At 33.3% G+C, this 14446-nt stretch overlaps 1 protein-coding gene across 1 annotated transcript in view; it reads right to left on the bottom strand.

Annotated features, from left to right (window-relative positions):
* LOC109075599 (pleckstrin homology domain-containing family G member 5-like) overlaps positions 1-14446 on the bottom strand; it is a 71667-nt gene that overhangs the window by 45675 nt on the left and 11546 nt on the right. Inside the window, exon 3 of the mRNA XM_042750544.1 lies at positions 8730-8803. Coding sequence (XP_042606478.1) covers positions 8730-8803 — 74 coding nt within the window. The remainder of the gene's footprint in view (positions 1-8729; positions 8804-14446) is intronic.

The raw sequence follows: 14446 nt of genomic DNA on the forward strand, positions 1-14446 counted from the left end.
AACCCCAAACAGATGACTGCACAACACTATTTAACAAAGACTTACCACAAAACTACATAAAACACCACACCCTCAGCAAAACACGCTCTGAAAAGGCAGGCTTTGTTTTAGTTCTGCTTTATAATTGCATCAGCATTGTATTTCCAGGATTAGATACGTAGGGCGTAAAATATATTTGACGTACTAGTCCACGTGAGTCATATCGAGTCCATCTCTATCAAACACACTCCCTAACTAGTCAACTAGAACAGATCTGATGTTCCAGAGCTTCTACAACAAAACTCACCGTTTCTCTGGTATTCAAAGTAAACCATGCTGAGCTTCACTTAAGTCCTCTACAATTAGCTTCCTACGTGAGAGACAGTGTGTGTGTGTGTGTTTGGGGAATAGCATCCCGTCCTCCAGAACCCCCTGCTGTCTACCTCAATTAAAAGAGTCTATATTTAAAGAGGCAGACAGCAGCAGCACAATTACCTGAGGGTATCAGGTGCTCCAGGCAAAGCAATCGGGAAGATGCAGCACAAGTGCTTCAACACAGCCTACGCACATCTGTCTCAATATAGCTGTTTTTGTCGTAACAAGGATGCAGGCCCGTCCTGCTCGTGTCCTGACTGTTCCATCGCCATGATTGACAGAATATCTTATTTGAAGGTCTACCAGTGATTTTTAGCTTGACAAACCGTACTCCTTGTTATTAATGTTGAAAACAGTTGCTTAATGTTTTTTGCGGAAACTGTGATACATTTTTTCCAGAACAGCATTTATTTGAAATAGAAATCTTTTGTATGTTGTTTATTTTCTTTTCTTTTTTAAAAAAGAAATTACTATAACACAAATATTGCTTAAAAAGTCTAATCCCTCAATAATCTTTTTTAAACAGTTTTTGTTGTTTTGTGTTTGATTCACTCCATCGGCATCAGAAAAACAACTACTCATCTTACAGAATGCAGGCAGGGTTTAAAGGTCCATTTCTAAGAAACAAACACTACACAACAGCTTCTTTCCCAAGATGATGTGCAAACCCTCCCAGAAAACCCCTCACACTAAAGACAGGCATTACGTATTATCTGGAACTACTATAATTATGACACAGATGTTGATAAACACATTGATTAAAATATGTGTCAGACCTTACTTTGTAATTTATCCATCATTTACAAAATCAAATCCACTGATGCCATAGGCTAACCGACGAATGAAAGGGCTCCTGTGTGATGAACAACATTCTCGTGCACCGCTCTAAACACACCCTATGCGTTCTGCATTGAAAAGCCATTATCTTCCTCTGACGGGCAGATTTTGGTGTTCAGGCCACATCCTCTCCACCACACCGGTCTTAATGCCAGCAGACGCTCCAACGGTGAGCGGTCAATGAGCATCACGCAACAGTGAAGCAATCCTCCCATCTGGGCCTTCGCTCTAATCTCACGAGCCATTACCTTGTCCATTCAAGCTGAATTTATGCTGTCCGTGGTTATTTAATGGCATTACAATCTGTGGGGAAAATGTAACTACGACCTGGGCACACATCTTACAATTCAGACACCGATGACAGAAAACACACACTGAAGAGCGCAAAACCATACGCTGCCGCAAAGACCTGTTACACCTGCCAATAGGCTATTTACAATTAGTTTAAGTAATAATGTACAAAATGTGACCTTTATGAATTAATATCAAACGAGCAGGATGTGGAAAACCATGTCTAAAACTCACTTACAATTTAAATGTCATTTACTCTCCCACATATTATTTGACTTAAGAAAATAGTATGATTTTCTTCTGTGGAACACAAAAGTGGAAATTTAAGACGATGATAATGTATTTATTTATTTATTAACTTTTTAACACCATGCCAGCATCAAGGCTATTTTCATGGTGATCTCTGAATAAATTATGACAATAATAATAATGAGTCAGTATTAGTAGATGTGCATGAGCTTGAGAACTGAATCGGTCCAATTCATGAGAAAATCATTTTTGTGAACTGGATCAAACAAATCATTAAAAAAGATCCAAATCAAAATATAAATATAAAATAATAATATAAATATATTTATAGTTTTATTTACTGAGAATATTGGAGTCTGTACATTGAACTTGACAACAGAATCAATCCGATTTATGAGCGAATCATTTTTGTGGATCGAAAAGACCATTACAAAGACCCAATTCATAAATAAACAAGCTATTCGAAGTATTTTTGGAACAAACGGACCAAAATTAGTTCTTAATTTATTGAGTCAGTTAGTTGATTCAATCTTTAAAACTGAATCGATTCCAATCATGCTTGATCAATTAAGTTTGTCAACTGGGTCAAATGTTGAATTAAAAAATGAACACACATTTCACACATTTTAAAATTTATACAATATATTTATTTGAAAAAACAGATTTTTTTTTTTTTTTTCTAAAAATATTTGAATCTGTAGGTTGATAATTTAGTTGAGAATCAGTCTGATTCATGAGCAAATCATTTCTGTAAACTGGATCAAACAAAATGAAAAAGATCCAAATCAAAATTCACAAATTTCAAAAGCCATATGAAATATTTGTGTGACAGACAGACCGAAATTAGTTTGTTTACTGAAAATAAATGAATATTTGAATTCAATCAGAACTAAATCAGTCTGATTCATGAGCAAATTATTTTTGTTAAAAGAACTGGATCAAATGAGTTATTAAGAAGACAAAAAAAAAAAATTAATTCTCAAATTTCAAAAGCTATACAAAACATTTGGGTGACAAAAAAAATATATAATTTAAAGAAAATCTCAGTGAGTTTAAATTTATGTACAAATGTTTGTGAACTGCAATGGATTAAATGATTCATTGAAAAGATTCAATTAAAAAAAGGATTCATTCACACATTTTAAAAGCCATATGAAAGATCTAGAACTTGAGAACTGAATCAGTCCAATTCATGAACAACTCATTTTTGTGAACTGAACCGGATCAAATGATTCATTGAAAAAAAAAAAAATATATAGAAATTTTAAAAGCCACATGATAGATTTGTGTGGTAAACAGACCGAAATTTGTGTTACTTACCAAAAGTGAGTTGAACTAGAGAATTAAATCAGCCTTAAAAATGATCAAATCATGTGTGAACTGAGTCAAATGATTCATTGAAAAGATTTCAAAAGATTTAAGATTTATAAACAAATTACACACCACTACTTCTCTGCTGAAGTTTCATAATCATGCTAACAATGCTGCTAACATGTTAATGTTTAATAATGATTACATTTCAGACCTGATTCACTTTCATTATCCCACACCTTACTGGTTTGAACAACATGAAAGTGAGTAAATCTTTTTTGCATTAAATATTCCTTTAAAGCCCAAAGGTTAAACGCAAAGTCCACAATGGTCTAAACAGTCTGTGTGGCCCCATACCGTCATCTTACAACTCATTTCACATCTTAAAGAGCCATCCAGGATCATTTATAAATCCATCCGCTGCTCAGAGTTACTCATGAATCATTAGGGCAATGAAAGCTAAATATTTATGGGCCGTTTCAGAACTGGAAAACAACAGACACAAATGAGAAAAGACGGCTGATGGAGACAGCATGCGATCCATCACTCAGCACGCCTCGGGGAAGATTAACAGCGGAATAAGGAAACAGAGGGAAAAGCTGGAGTTAGCTGGAAACGTGTAGTAACTCTTGAGAGTGGCAGTTGAGTGGGCGGCTCGACGGCGGAGGATTGATTTTGACGAGGATGAGCTGTTATGGAGAAAGTGAGGGCAGTTATCTGATCTATCGCTGCGCTATACGCACACACACACACACACACACACACAGGGCTCTCAGCTGTGTGTCTGTGGAGGCGTGTATTTCCCTGGCGATCCACACCTTGTCTAGTCCTGTCGGGGAGTGAATAGAGGTAATTGGCTCTGAGTGATGGAAGCACGCTCAGACTGGCCCCGTCTCCACACGGAAACACGATCAGATACCAGAAGATACAAACTTAAGACAAACGAACAGACTAACAGCCATTTAGATCTTATTAGAAAAGGGGGGAATAGGATCAGAAAAGTGTTTTTATTCATAACTAACTGAAATAAGTTTAAGTTGAAATACTAAAACTACATAAAAATAGTTTTAAAAAAATTATAGAAAAACAAAATTACTAAAACAGACTATTAAAATTACTTTTAAAAAATTAGGTTGAAATAAATATAATGTAATATAAATATTAGATTTTAGAAAATTAATACAAAGAAATGAAAGCAATTACTTAACCAAATTACTTTAACTAAAACAATTAAAAAAAATCAGTAATAAAAATAGAGCTGAAAAAAATTCAACTTATAAGATTATTAATTATAACTAAATAAAATAAATAATTGTAAGGACTGAAATGACTAAAACTGAAATAAACATTAAAGCTATAAAGAAAATAAATTATAAAAGCACATAAAATTACTTAAAATTAGACTACTAAAAATAGTTTTTAATTATTGAAAAGGTTATAAAATGCAAAATAAATATTTGATGGAAAATAATACAATTTATTAAATAAATATAGAAATCGAAAATAATAATAATAATAATAATTGCAAAAATGACAAAAATACAAACAAAAAATAAAACTATTACTGAAACTAACTGAAATAAATTGATTTAGTAGCTAAAATTAAAACCAAATTAATAAATTAAAGTTACACGCTAAACAAAATTCTGTAAAAATAGGGGAAAATGTATTGTATATACCCATTTTTTGTGTGTGTGTGTGTGTGTGTGTGTGTGTGTGTGTGTGTGTGTGTGTGTGTGTGTGTGTGTGTGTGTGTGTGTGTTTACACTGCATTGCATTGTATTTTAGAGTTAATGGAAATGTCTGTAAAATTATTGGATAATGTCCTGTATAATACATTTATTTTACAAATAACATACACACACACAATTAAGTAAGTAAATAAATAGAAATTACAAAAGAACATAAAATTACTACAACTTAAATTAATGACAATTTAAAGATAAAAAGAAATGCCAACTCAACATATTATTGAATAAAATATAAATTCCACAAAAACAATACTAGATAAGAAAACAACAGACTGAATTTCGAGTTTGTGCAGTGCAACACGTCACAGCATGTGCCGTACTGTCAGGCAGCGTCTCCCACAACCAGCTCATTTAAGGCTTTCCATAATTACCCAGTTAAAGTGACATTTCTACTAGGTTACATTTACACAAACGGCACACCACAGCATTTTCCAAACTGTCGAAAGCAAGCACTTTCTAAAAGTGTATTTCCAAAACATCGAAGACATGCATTTAACCTTAGTCTTGTCAGCATTATTCCTACGGCAGACTATAAATAATACAATCCTCCTTAAACCAGTCTGAAGGCCTGTAGAGCAACATTAGCGTCTGTTGTGCAAGAGCCGTGACTAGTTGAGCAGTAGAAAATGAGACACAGACAGTGATCAGACATCTGGCCCAGCCGGGTGTTTGTCATCAAGCTCTAGCTGGGCCTTGCATTAAACAGCAAGACGCTAACAGATTTTTGCAAGGTTTAACAGTACTTAAAGGGTTATGGGTTGTTTGTCATCAACAGATTTCTTGTAAGTTATCAGAGTTCTGTCCTACACACACACACACACACACACACACACACACACACACTTGTCTCTCTACCTCCCCCTCGTGGTAAGATTGAGTTACTGCAGCACAATAATCCTGACGTACTTCTGACAACTAAAGCTGCTTTTATTGTGCAAGGAATTCAAAATTATGACTTTCAAAATTGTATGTTTATAGTAAACAGAAAGGTAGGGGAAAGAGGGCTAAGACGTGTCAGTGGGTAAAATGTGTCATCCTCTTAATTTAGCAAACAGAGCATTACATCACTTCAGCACATTTTGAGGTCAATCAAGCACAGCTATTTACATATATGACAAAACGAAAATGTAAAATATTATTATTTTTATTTTCAGTCATGATTTGTGAGTAAAATATGTTATGATTATATTGAATTAATTTTTTATTATTATTTATTTATTTATTTTGCATATTCTAAATCTATTCGAAAAAGACTATCAAAGCGAACTTATTCAGGTCTAGAAATTAATCTCAGATTTTTTACACGAATTACAAATTTATAAAACAAATGTAAATTATGTAAAGTGGCACAGCTATAGTTATAGTAAACTTTTGCATCAAAATGCAAAAAAAAAAAAAAATAATAAACAACTAATAATTCAAAAACTCACAAAAATTTAATTACAATTAGAAAATTTTGCACTCCTCTAATTTAAGTTTATAGATATAATTATATATTACATTATATTTATATATTAAATATATACTACATATTAAGTGTATATATATATATATATATATATATATATATATATATATATATATATATATATATATATATATATATATATATATATATATATTATATTTTTTTTTTTTTTTTTTTTTTTAGAAATACTCAAATTTATCGAAAGTGACAGTAAAAATACTTCTATTCTCAGAACAACGGTTTTCAACAATGATAATAAGAAATGTTTCTTGAGCAGAAAATCTGAATATAAGAATTATTTCTTTTTTTCTTTTATTAGAATATTATATTATAATATTATATAAGAATAATAGAATGATTTCTGAAGGATCATGTGACACTGAAGTAATGATCAATAAAATACAACATAAAACCACAATAATAAATTACATTTTAAAATGAATTCAAATAGAAAACTTCTCTTTTAAATTGTAATAATATTTCACAATATTACATTTTTACTGCATTTTTAAACAAATAACTACAGCCTTGGTAAGCATAAGAGACTTTTCAAAATCAATAACATTTTCCTGACCCCAAAGCTTTGGATAATATATCACTCACTCTCCGTTAATTCTTAAAGCAAGAACGAGGAGTAATAAAAACAAGTCAAGCTAACAAAATGAAAATATTAACATCTTAATGAGGAGATGAACAGAGAGAAATATAATGCAGGTACAGAGGAAGGAGAAGGTGACAATTAAACTAGAGTCATTCCTCTCTCCTGAACGTTTCCTCATAATCTCTTTACATAACCACAGCCCGTGACCTCGGGGCACCAGACAGAGGTTCTCCTACAGGCCGACCCCCTACAGTGCTCCCGAGCGCTCACTTACACACACAAACACATCACAGCAGCTGACTGCAGCACTTTGGATGATGGGAGAGACATTCGCTGCTTAGTTAAACTTAGCAAGCTCCAACAGGTAACAGCTCTCGGCTAACTTCAGAATCTGAAGGAAAAGTGCCGTCCATAAAGGCATTACACTGTAAACTCATGTGCCTCTGTTTCTTGAAGTCCAATTATAAATCTTGCATCAAAGTAGTTTTTCATGAGTTATATACATAGAACAGAGTAACATTATAATATAAATTTCAAATACCATATTTTTCATCATTTTAAATCAAAATATTATTATTATTTTAATTATTTTATTCAGCAACAATGACACAAAAAACACAAAAAAAATACATATACATATATAAAAGTGCATAATTAAATAAAAATAAATGTAAAATAATTAAAAGTATAAAATCTGTAATTTATTCTTGTGTCTTCATTGTCACACGATTCTTCAGAAATCATTCTAATACGCTGATTTATTACTTTTATTATCAATGATGGAAACAGTTGTGCTGCTTTTTTGGAAACCTGTGATTCTTTTTTCAGGATTATTTGATGAATAAAAATTTAAGAACAGCATTTATTCAATTCTATCACTGTTTATCAATTTAACACATCCTTGCTGAATAAAAGTAAAAATCAAAAAAAAATCAAAAAAAAAAAAAAAAAAAAAAATCCTGACAAAAAAATAAAAATAAAAATACTAACCACAAAAAAAACTTTCAAACTGTGGTTTATATTGTTACAAAAGATTCTATTTTTTAAAAAAATTCTGTTCTTTTCAACTTTTTATTTATAAAAAAAATCCCAAAAAAAATATCACATGTTCCAGAAAAATATTAACTGTTTTCAACATGGATAATAAATCAGAATATTAGAATGATTTCTGAAGAATCATGTGACACTGAAGACTGGAGTAATGATGCTGAAAAATCAGCTTTGATCACAGAAATAAATTATATTTTAAAACATATTCACACTGAAAACGTTATTTTACATTGAAATAATATTTTACATTTTTTTCTTGACTTTTGATCAAATAAAAGCAACCATGATGAGCATAAATATCTTCTTTCCAAACTTTTGAACAGCAGTGTAAATTTTATAAATATAAATTACTTATAAACTGTATAAATATAAATTGCACCGATATTTCACAATATTACTATTTTTCATGAAATACTACACTCTTTTAGCTAACTGAAAGCATTATCAAAGTACCTAACAAATAAAATGAATATGCTCAAGTAGTTTCCGGTCACGATTACAACCCAAAACGCTACATAACGTGCCCCTCAACACAATAACAGCCGTCTACCTCATTCCCAACAGTCCCCACCATGATTCCCAAAGTAAACCGCACATGTTAGCAAAGCAAGGAGAGTGGACTTGAGCTGGCTGCTCTCCTCTGATCGTTCTCCTGTTTCAGAGAGCACCAGCTTATGACAGTCAACTCATTTCACAGTCTGGTGGCCAGAGAGGAGAGCTCATATCCCAGCAGGCCTCTCTCTGATCCTTGAAAGCACGAGATGGACCCTCCACAGAGAAGCGGAGATCTCCCAGCAGTCTTCAGAAAGGCTCTTACCTTTGAGGCAAGACGGCGCTCGCTGCAGTCTGGATGTTGACAAACCACGCACTCTTCCTGAGCGGGCTTCTCATCTGCAACATCAAATCACATACACATTAAAACACCTCATGAACACACTGGAAAAAAAAAAAAAAGTTGCTATGTGGTTTCTGAAAGGTCGCTATTGTGAGAAGGACTATTTCTTCCGCATCTCATCCAATGCCTCTTTTGCTAGTAAACACTCTTCGGCTGCAGCGTCTCCAAACAGCGCTGTTATTACATCGCTAGTGAGAAATGTCATGTGAAGCCTTTAAGTTGCGACACTGTTTAGGCTAACTAATAAAAACAGCACCTTTTTTGTGCAAACTGTGTGACCTTTATTATGGTTTTACTATGCGAAGTGATATGGAACCGTAATGCGGTCAGGCGAGCTGCCTGGAACTACGTTCGCCGTGCGTTTCCCAGAAAATAATTGCACGCCTCAGAACGTTCGTCAGCCAATCAGATTCAAGCATTAAATGGCCCCGTAATATAATAAAATGTAAAGTTAAAGACTGAGACAGACAGGAACTTTAAAAGAAGGGCTGAATGACAAGCTAAAAATCATTGTATAGTATGACCAACACAATATTAGATAGATTAAACAGAAATGTTCTTTTCTGTAGGCCTATGTTACGATGAAATTAGGTGACGCATGAATTGATATGAATGACATTTTTATTAAACAACTACAATCACAGTAATATATTGACTGATTTGTTGAACTTCCAACCTTGTAAGCATGTAATAATTATGACAACATAAAGCACTGACAAATAAGCCTGGTGTAAACATGAATATACAAATCACACAAACTAAAGTAGATTGCAGAAATATAAAAACAAATCTGCTGCTTTACCACACTACTTTAGGTAATTCGAAGTCACTGTAATAAACATATGTAAATCTGTGGACTGCACTTTTTAAACACTGTCTGTTAACTTTAGACCAGTGCTTCTAGGTTTTCACAACAAAATCCGCCCGATTGCTACTCAAAACTAGCCCAGTCGTGTTTCGAGGGGGGGTCCACCAGTATTTCAGGCAGTAAAATACACGTTATACGGAGAGGTTCATGAAACCGTGGACTTGGCAACACTGTAGCAACACAACTTAAATCTTCCTCACAACAATCCTTAGATCTGATCAGACACATCAATCAGAGCCAATCAAACCAATCTGAGAGCTATGAGAGAGCGGACGTCTCATGCTCTCTCTCGCCGTACTTTGATGTCATACACGGCCGGGTCCCGTTTGAAGTCATAGCTGTCACCGATCGATCTTCAATGAAAAACGCTCGGCGTTGTCCCCATGCACTGTCATGCTCCACGAGTCCATCTGCGATTGAAAAAAATTCGCGTTTTTTGACACATCGCGATTATCGCAAATGCAATTGCGCCCTATTTAACAGGATATAAACAAGCAGGAAAAGGAAGTTATTTTAAAAAAAGCTTACTATCAATTTTTCATTCGATTTCTTAAGGACTATGAAAGGGGTGTGGGTGAATGCAACAAACAAGCTACCCACGCACAAGAATATCATGTGAATGGCTATTTTTTTTCACATGCTGTAAGATCGATGTGTCTGTATGTAGATGAGAATTTCAAGACAGTTTACAGCCACATATTTAAGTGATTCTCCATAGTAGAAGTCAACCCAACAACAACTTTCCACTCTCCTCTCCACTTACAGATTCAATATTCTCAGGAAAATTCCCAACATGTTTTCCATCTGCAGATCTTTCACTTTAAATCAGCTAAATGTGTGCCTTCTTCAATAATATGCCACAGCATCCATTTTTTAGACTGAATCGAAGGCATCATGAATCAAAAACTTGTGGTGAAACCCTAAATCATGTGAGTCAACAGTGTCTGACCAGCAGCAGCTGCCTGCTCAAGCACTTCATTGTTTTTGCATCATTATTCCCCATACTTATGGTTTGCAAAACCCTAAGTATAACACTTCAGTGATACTTAACCTTCTGCAGATGATGAAACAAGTGGAAATAAAGCATAGACTTTTACAATCCCTGCTGGAAAATCCAGTTTAAGTTAGAAGCTGTATGTTGCAGCATGGTGCCATGTTTAAAAAAAAAAAAAAGGTTAAGCTTTAATAAGTCACATATGCTTCCTAAGTAGTTTTTTTTTTTTTTTTTTTTTTTTTTTTTTTTTTTGCTGCTCCAACACAGTCTGCGTTTAATGAACAAGCTAAAAAGCATTTAAATTCACTGAATATGTACTACTTCACTAGTTAATTCTGTAAAAAAAAAAAAAAAAAAAAAAAAAAATAGCTGAAACTGAAATATTACTAAATTTGATCAAATGTGATGTTATTTGACATTTATTTTGAATAAAGACCTCAAGGACAACCAGTAAGTTTGTTCATCTTAGCGTAGGATGCTAATGATATGTGTTAAGAGTCTGATTCAGCAGTATTCATCCACTCTCCTCTCTTTAACTTCCTCCTGTTCTCCCCTCTCTCTCTCTCTCTCACTCCCTCTCAGTCTCTGTTTAATGTGGAGAGGAATGTCTGGCCTCAGCACTGCTGATTAGGCCCAAATCAAACAGATAAAAACAAGCTAGCGGCATATGCATTGTCAACACACACAGTGAGCCAGCATGTGCGTACAGCCACTGATGCGGTCACGCTCCGAGAACTTCCTTAAGCCAAAGTGAGTTTTTACAGCATCTGAATGAAATGTGAGTATTGTTTGCCTGTTCGGATGCCAACTCCAGCAGAGCAAAAAGCAATGCTGTTTAAGCTTGTAATAAGTAAAGTAATAAATTAAATACATAAATAAATTTTTTATTGTTATTGTTGCTGTTATTATTGTTATTATCATCAAAATAAAATAAAATATTTGAAAAAAAATATTTAACTGAACAATTACTTGAAATAGTTGATCATCTTACAATGGTATTTGACTTTAGATAATAATAATAATAATAATAATAATAATGTAAAATCATCAAAAATGAAATAGAAAAGAAAAATAATAATAATTAGTAGTAGTAGTAGTATCATCATAAAAAAAAAAAAAGTAATTGAAAAAAGTTGAAACTGAACTATTATCTGAGCTGATAATCTAAGTATGGCATCTGACTTCATATAGATATTACAATAATAATAATAATGTCAAAGCATTAAAAAAATGAAATAGAAAAACATTACTTGAGAGTTGGTCATCTCACTTTAGTATATATAATAAAAATAAAAATAAAAATAATAATAATAAAAAAAAAAAAAACAATAAAAATAATAATAACACTATTAAAAAAAAAAGAAAAAAAAAAAAGACAATCTTACAGTGGTATATAAAATGTCAAAATAAAATTAACAATAACCATAATAAATGAATAAATACTTCTTTGCATTTAAATAAATAAATAAATAAATAAATATATGCAACCTGAACAAGCCTGTTGTGTTTGGCGCTGCCGCACTACCGTTGCTAAGGGAAATGAGACATATTCAGATGATGTAAGACCTGGCTCTACGGTGGCTCTCTAGCCAGTGGAAGGGCAAACCGGTTCTTCGAAGGCTCGCCAGTCGAACCAACTCCGAACTAGCAATAGCACTGGCTCTGAACTAGCACCCGGTTCATGCTGGTGGAAAAGGGGTAATAGTGTTCACATTCATAGTTCAAACTCTTCAGGACAAGTTACATGCCAGAGTTTAATGCTCTAGATAGTGACATGCTAAGCCCCTAAAGCCAAAGTATGAGCATTAGAACTAGTGATGCTTGTCTTATAATCATATAAACAAGTGATCCGTAAAACAAAGGCGTACAGTTCCCAACGACAATCCCACAGTCCAGCAGCCTTATCATCCTCTTCCTCAAAGAAGACCACACAGCAAGGACCCTCAACCTGGACTGTACCATGTTTACCATGTATAGGCAGAGTGGAGTTTCTAAGAGCAGGTTTACACATCGCTTTTGTACGGCTTTTACAAGGAATGTGAGGAATGCCTCAGATCGGCTGTGAATTTATCCCTGTGTTCTGCAGCAGGGGACGGCTGGCACACTACTGGACCTGCCTGATGGCCTTCCTCCTCCTGCTTGTCTCTGAAGACTAAAGCACCCCGTCAGCCGAAGACGCCGTGTGAGTTATGTAACGCGAGGCGTCTGTTGGAAGACAGATGGCAGACGGCAACAGACTGCCAAGGTACGAGGTGCTTCACTTGACTGTCAGAGACGCAGCCAACTGCTGCATCACCACAAAGGACGGAAAAAGGGTTTAAATTCAGTGGCAAGAACATATAAGGGATATATATATATATATCAGTAAAATAAATCCAGACAAGGTGAACAGGATCCCATCGATTATACATACATTATACATTGTAAACTGACTTTTGGCTACAAAATGCACCCTACAAAAAGTGCTTACAATTACACAACAAAAGACATTTTCTGTTTCTAATGGAAAGGAACATGAGTGATGCAACTTTTTTTCATGCATTAGATGAGAAGCTGCTTTAAATGGCCTCTCGCTGTTTTACTATTTTTACAATCAGCACAAAGATCAGCATTAGCATTAAAAATCATTAATGCAGCCCAAAAACTGCATGTGCAACCTGAAGCAATTTTGTAATTTTTACCACAATATTTTTTCATAACTTTGGTTATCAGATGTTAGATGAAAACTCAGAAGTAAAAAACAAAAATGCACTGGTAATTTTATGGACATTTCCATTAACCCTAAAACACAACGCAATGAAGTGCAAAATTCAAAATACAGGTAAAACACCAAGAAAAATAAAACTAGAACAATTATTTCATAATAATACTGTACTTAGTACCAATACGTTTTTATTTAGTTATTTATTTATTTATTTATTTGTTTGTTTATAGCGTTGAGTGAGAGTGTTGAAAAGAAAGGCACATTGTGAGAGATTTTCTTAATATCTTGTCATATTGTGAGAAATAAAGTTGCTATTATGAGGAATGACTTTCCAAATGTGAACTAAAGAGTCACATTGTGAAATATAAAGTCAGAAATTTAAAATATCATTTTAAAATATAAAGACTCAAATGATGAGAATATTACTACTGCAAAAAAAAATTTATATTTTGAAATAAAAATTATTTGAAACAGAAATTGTCAACCAAACTTTTGGTTGAAAATACTTATATAATAAATTTTTATATAAAACATTTTACTTTCAGTTTTCATCAAAAAAAAATGAAAATAAATTACTTTAAAAAAATTATATTTAACAAATAAAAAAGTGCTGTAAGTTTTCACATCTTAAATTAATTTTGCATTTATATAAAAAAGGCCCAGTTTTTTACTCTTTTTGTTGAAAACCTAATGTAAAATATGTAATTTTATTGCACTGTCAAACAAAACCTTTCCAAGCTTTTTGTTTGTGCATACCTATTGTAATTAGACACTGCCCAGCCAAATAAAACTACATACTTTTTTTTTTTTGTACTAACATTTAAAAATTTAGTCTGTTTGAAAAACTAAAAATGCAGCATGCACATTTTCATTAATGTCATTGACAGAAAACTGACAGCAAGTCTTTGACTGCACAGACTTCATGCCTCCAGCCATACTGCTTCTTACACAACATGCAAAAAGGACTTAAAAGGCCGCACACTTGAATCCATACAGTAATAAGACCATTTTGAAGCTAATCTTAAAGCAGTGGGCCTCATAGGATGACTATATAATCCGCTATGAATTTGTGA

Source organism: Cyprinus carpio, chromosome B23 (assembly GCF_018340385.1).
Source record: "Cyprinus carpio isolate SPL01 chromosome B23, ASM1834038v1, whole genome shotgun sequence".
In the NCBI taxonomy this organism is placed as follows: Eukaryota; Metazoa; Chordata; class Actinopteri; order Cypriniformes; family Cyprinidae; genus Cyprinus; species Cyprinus carpio.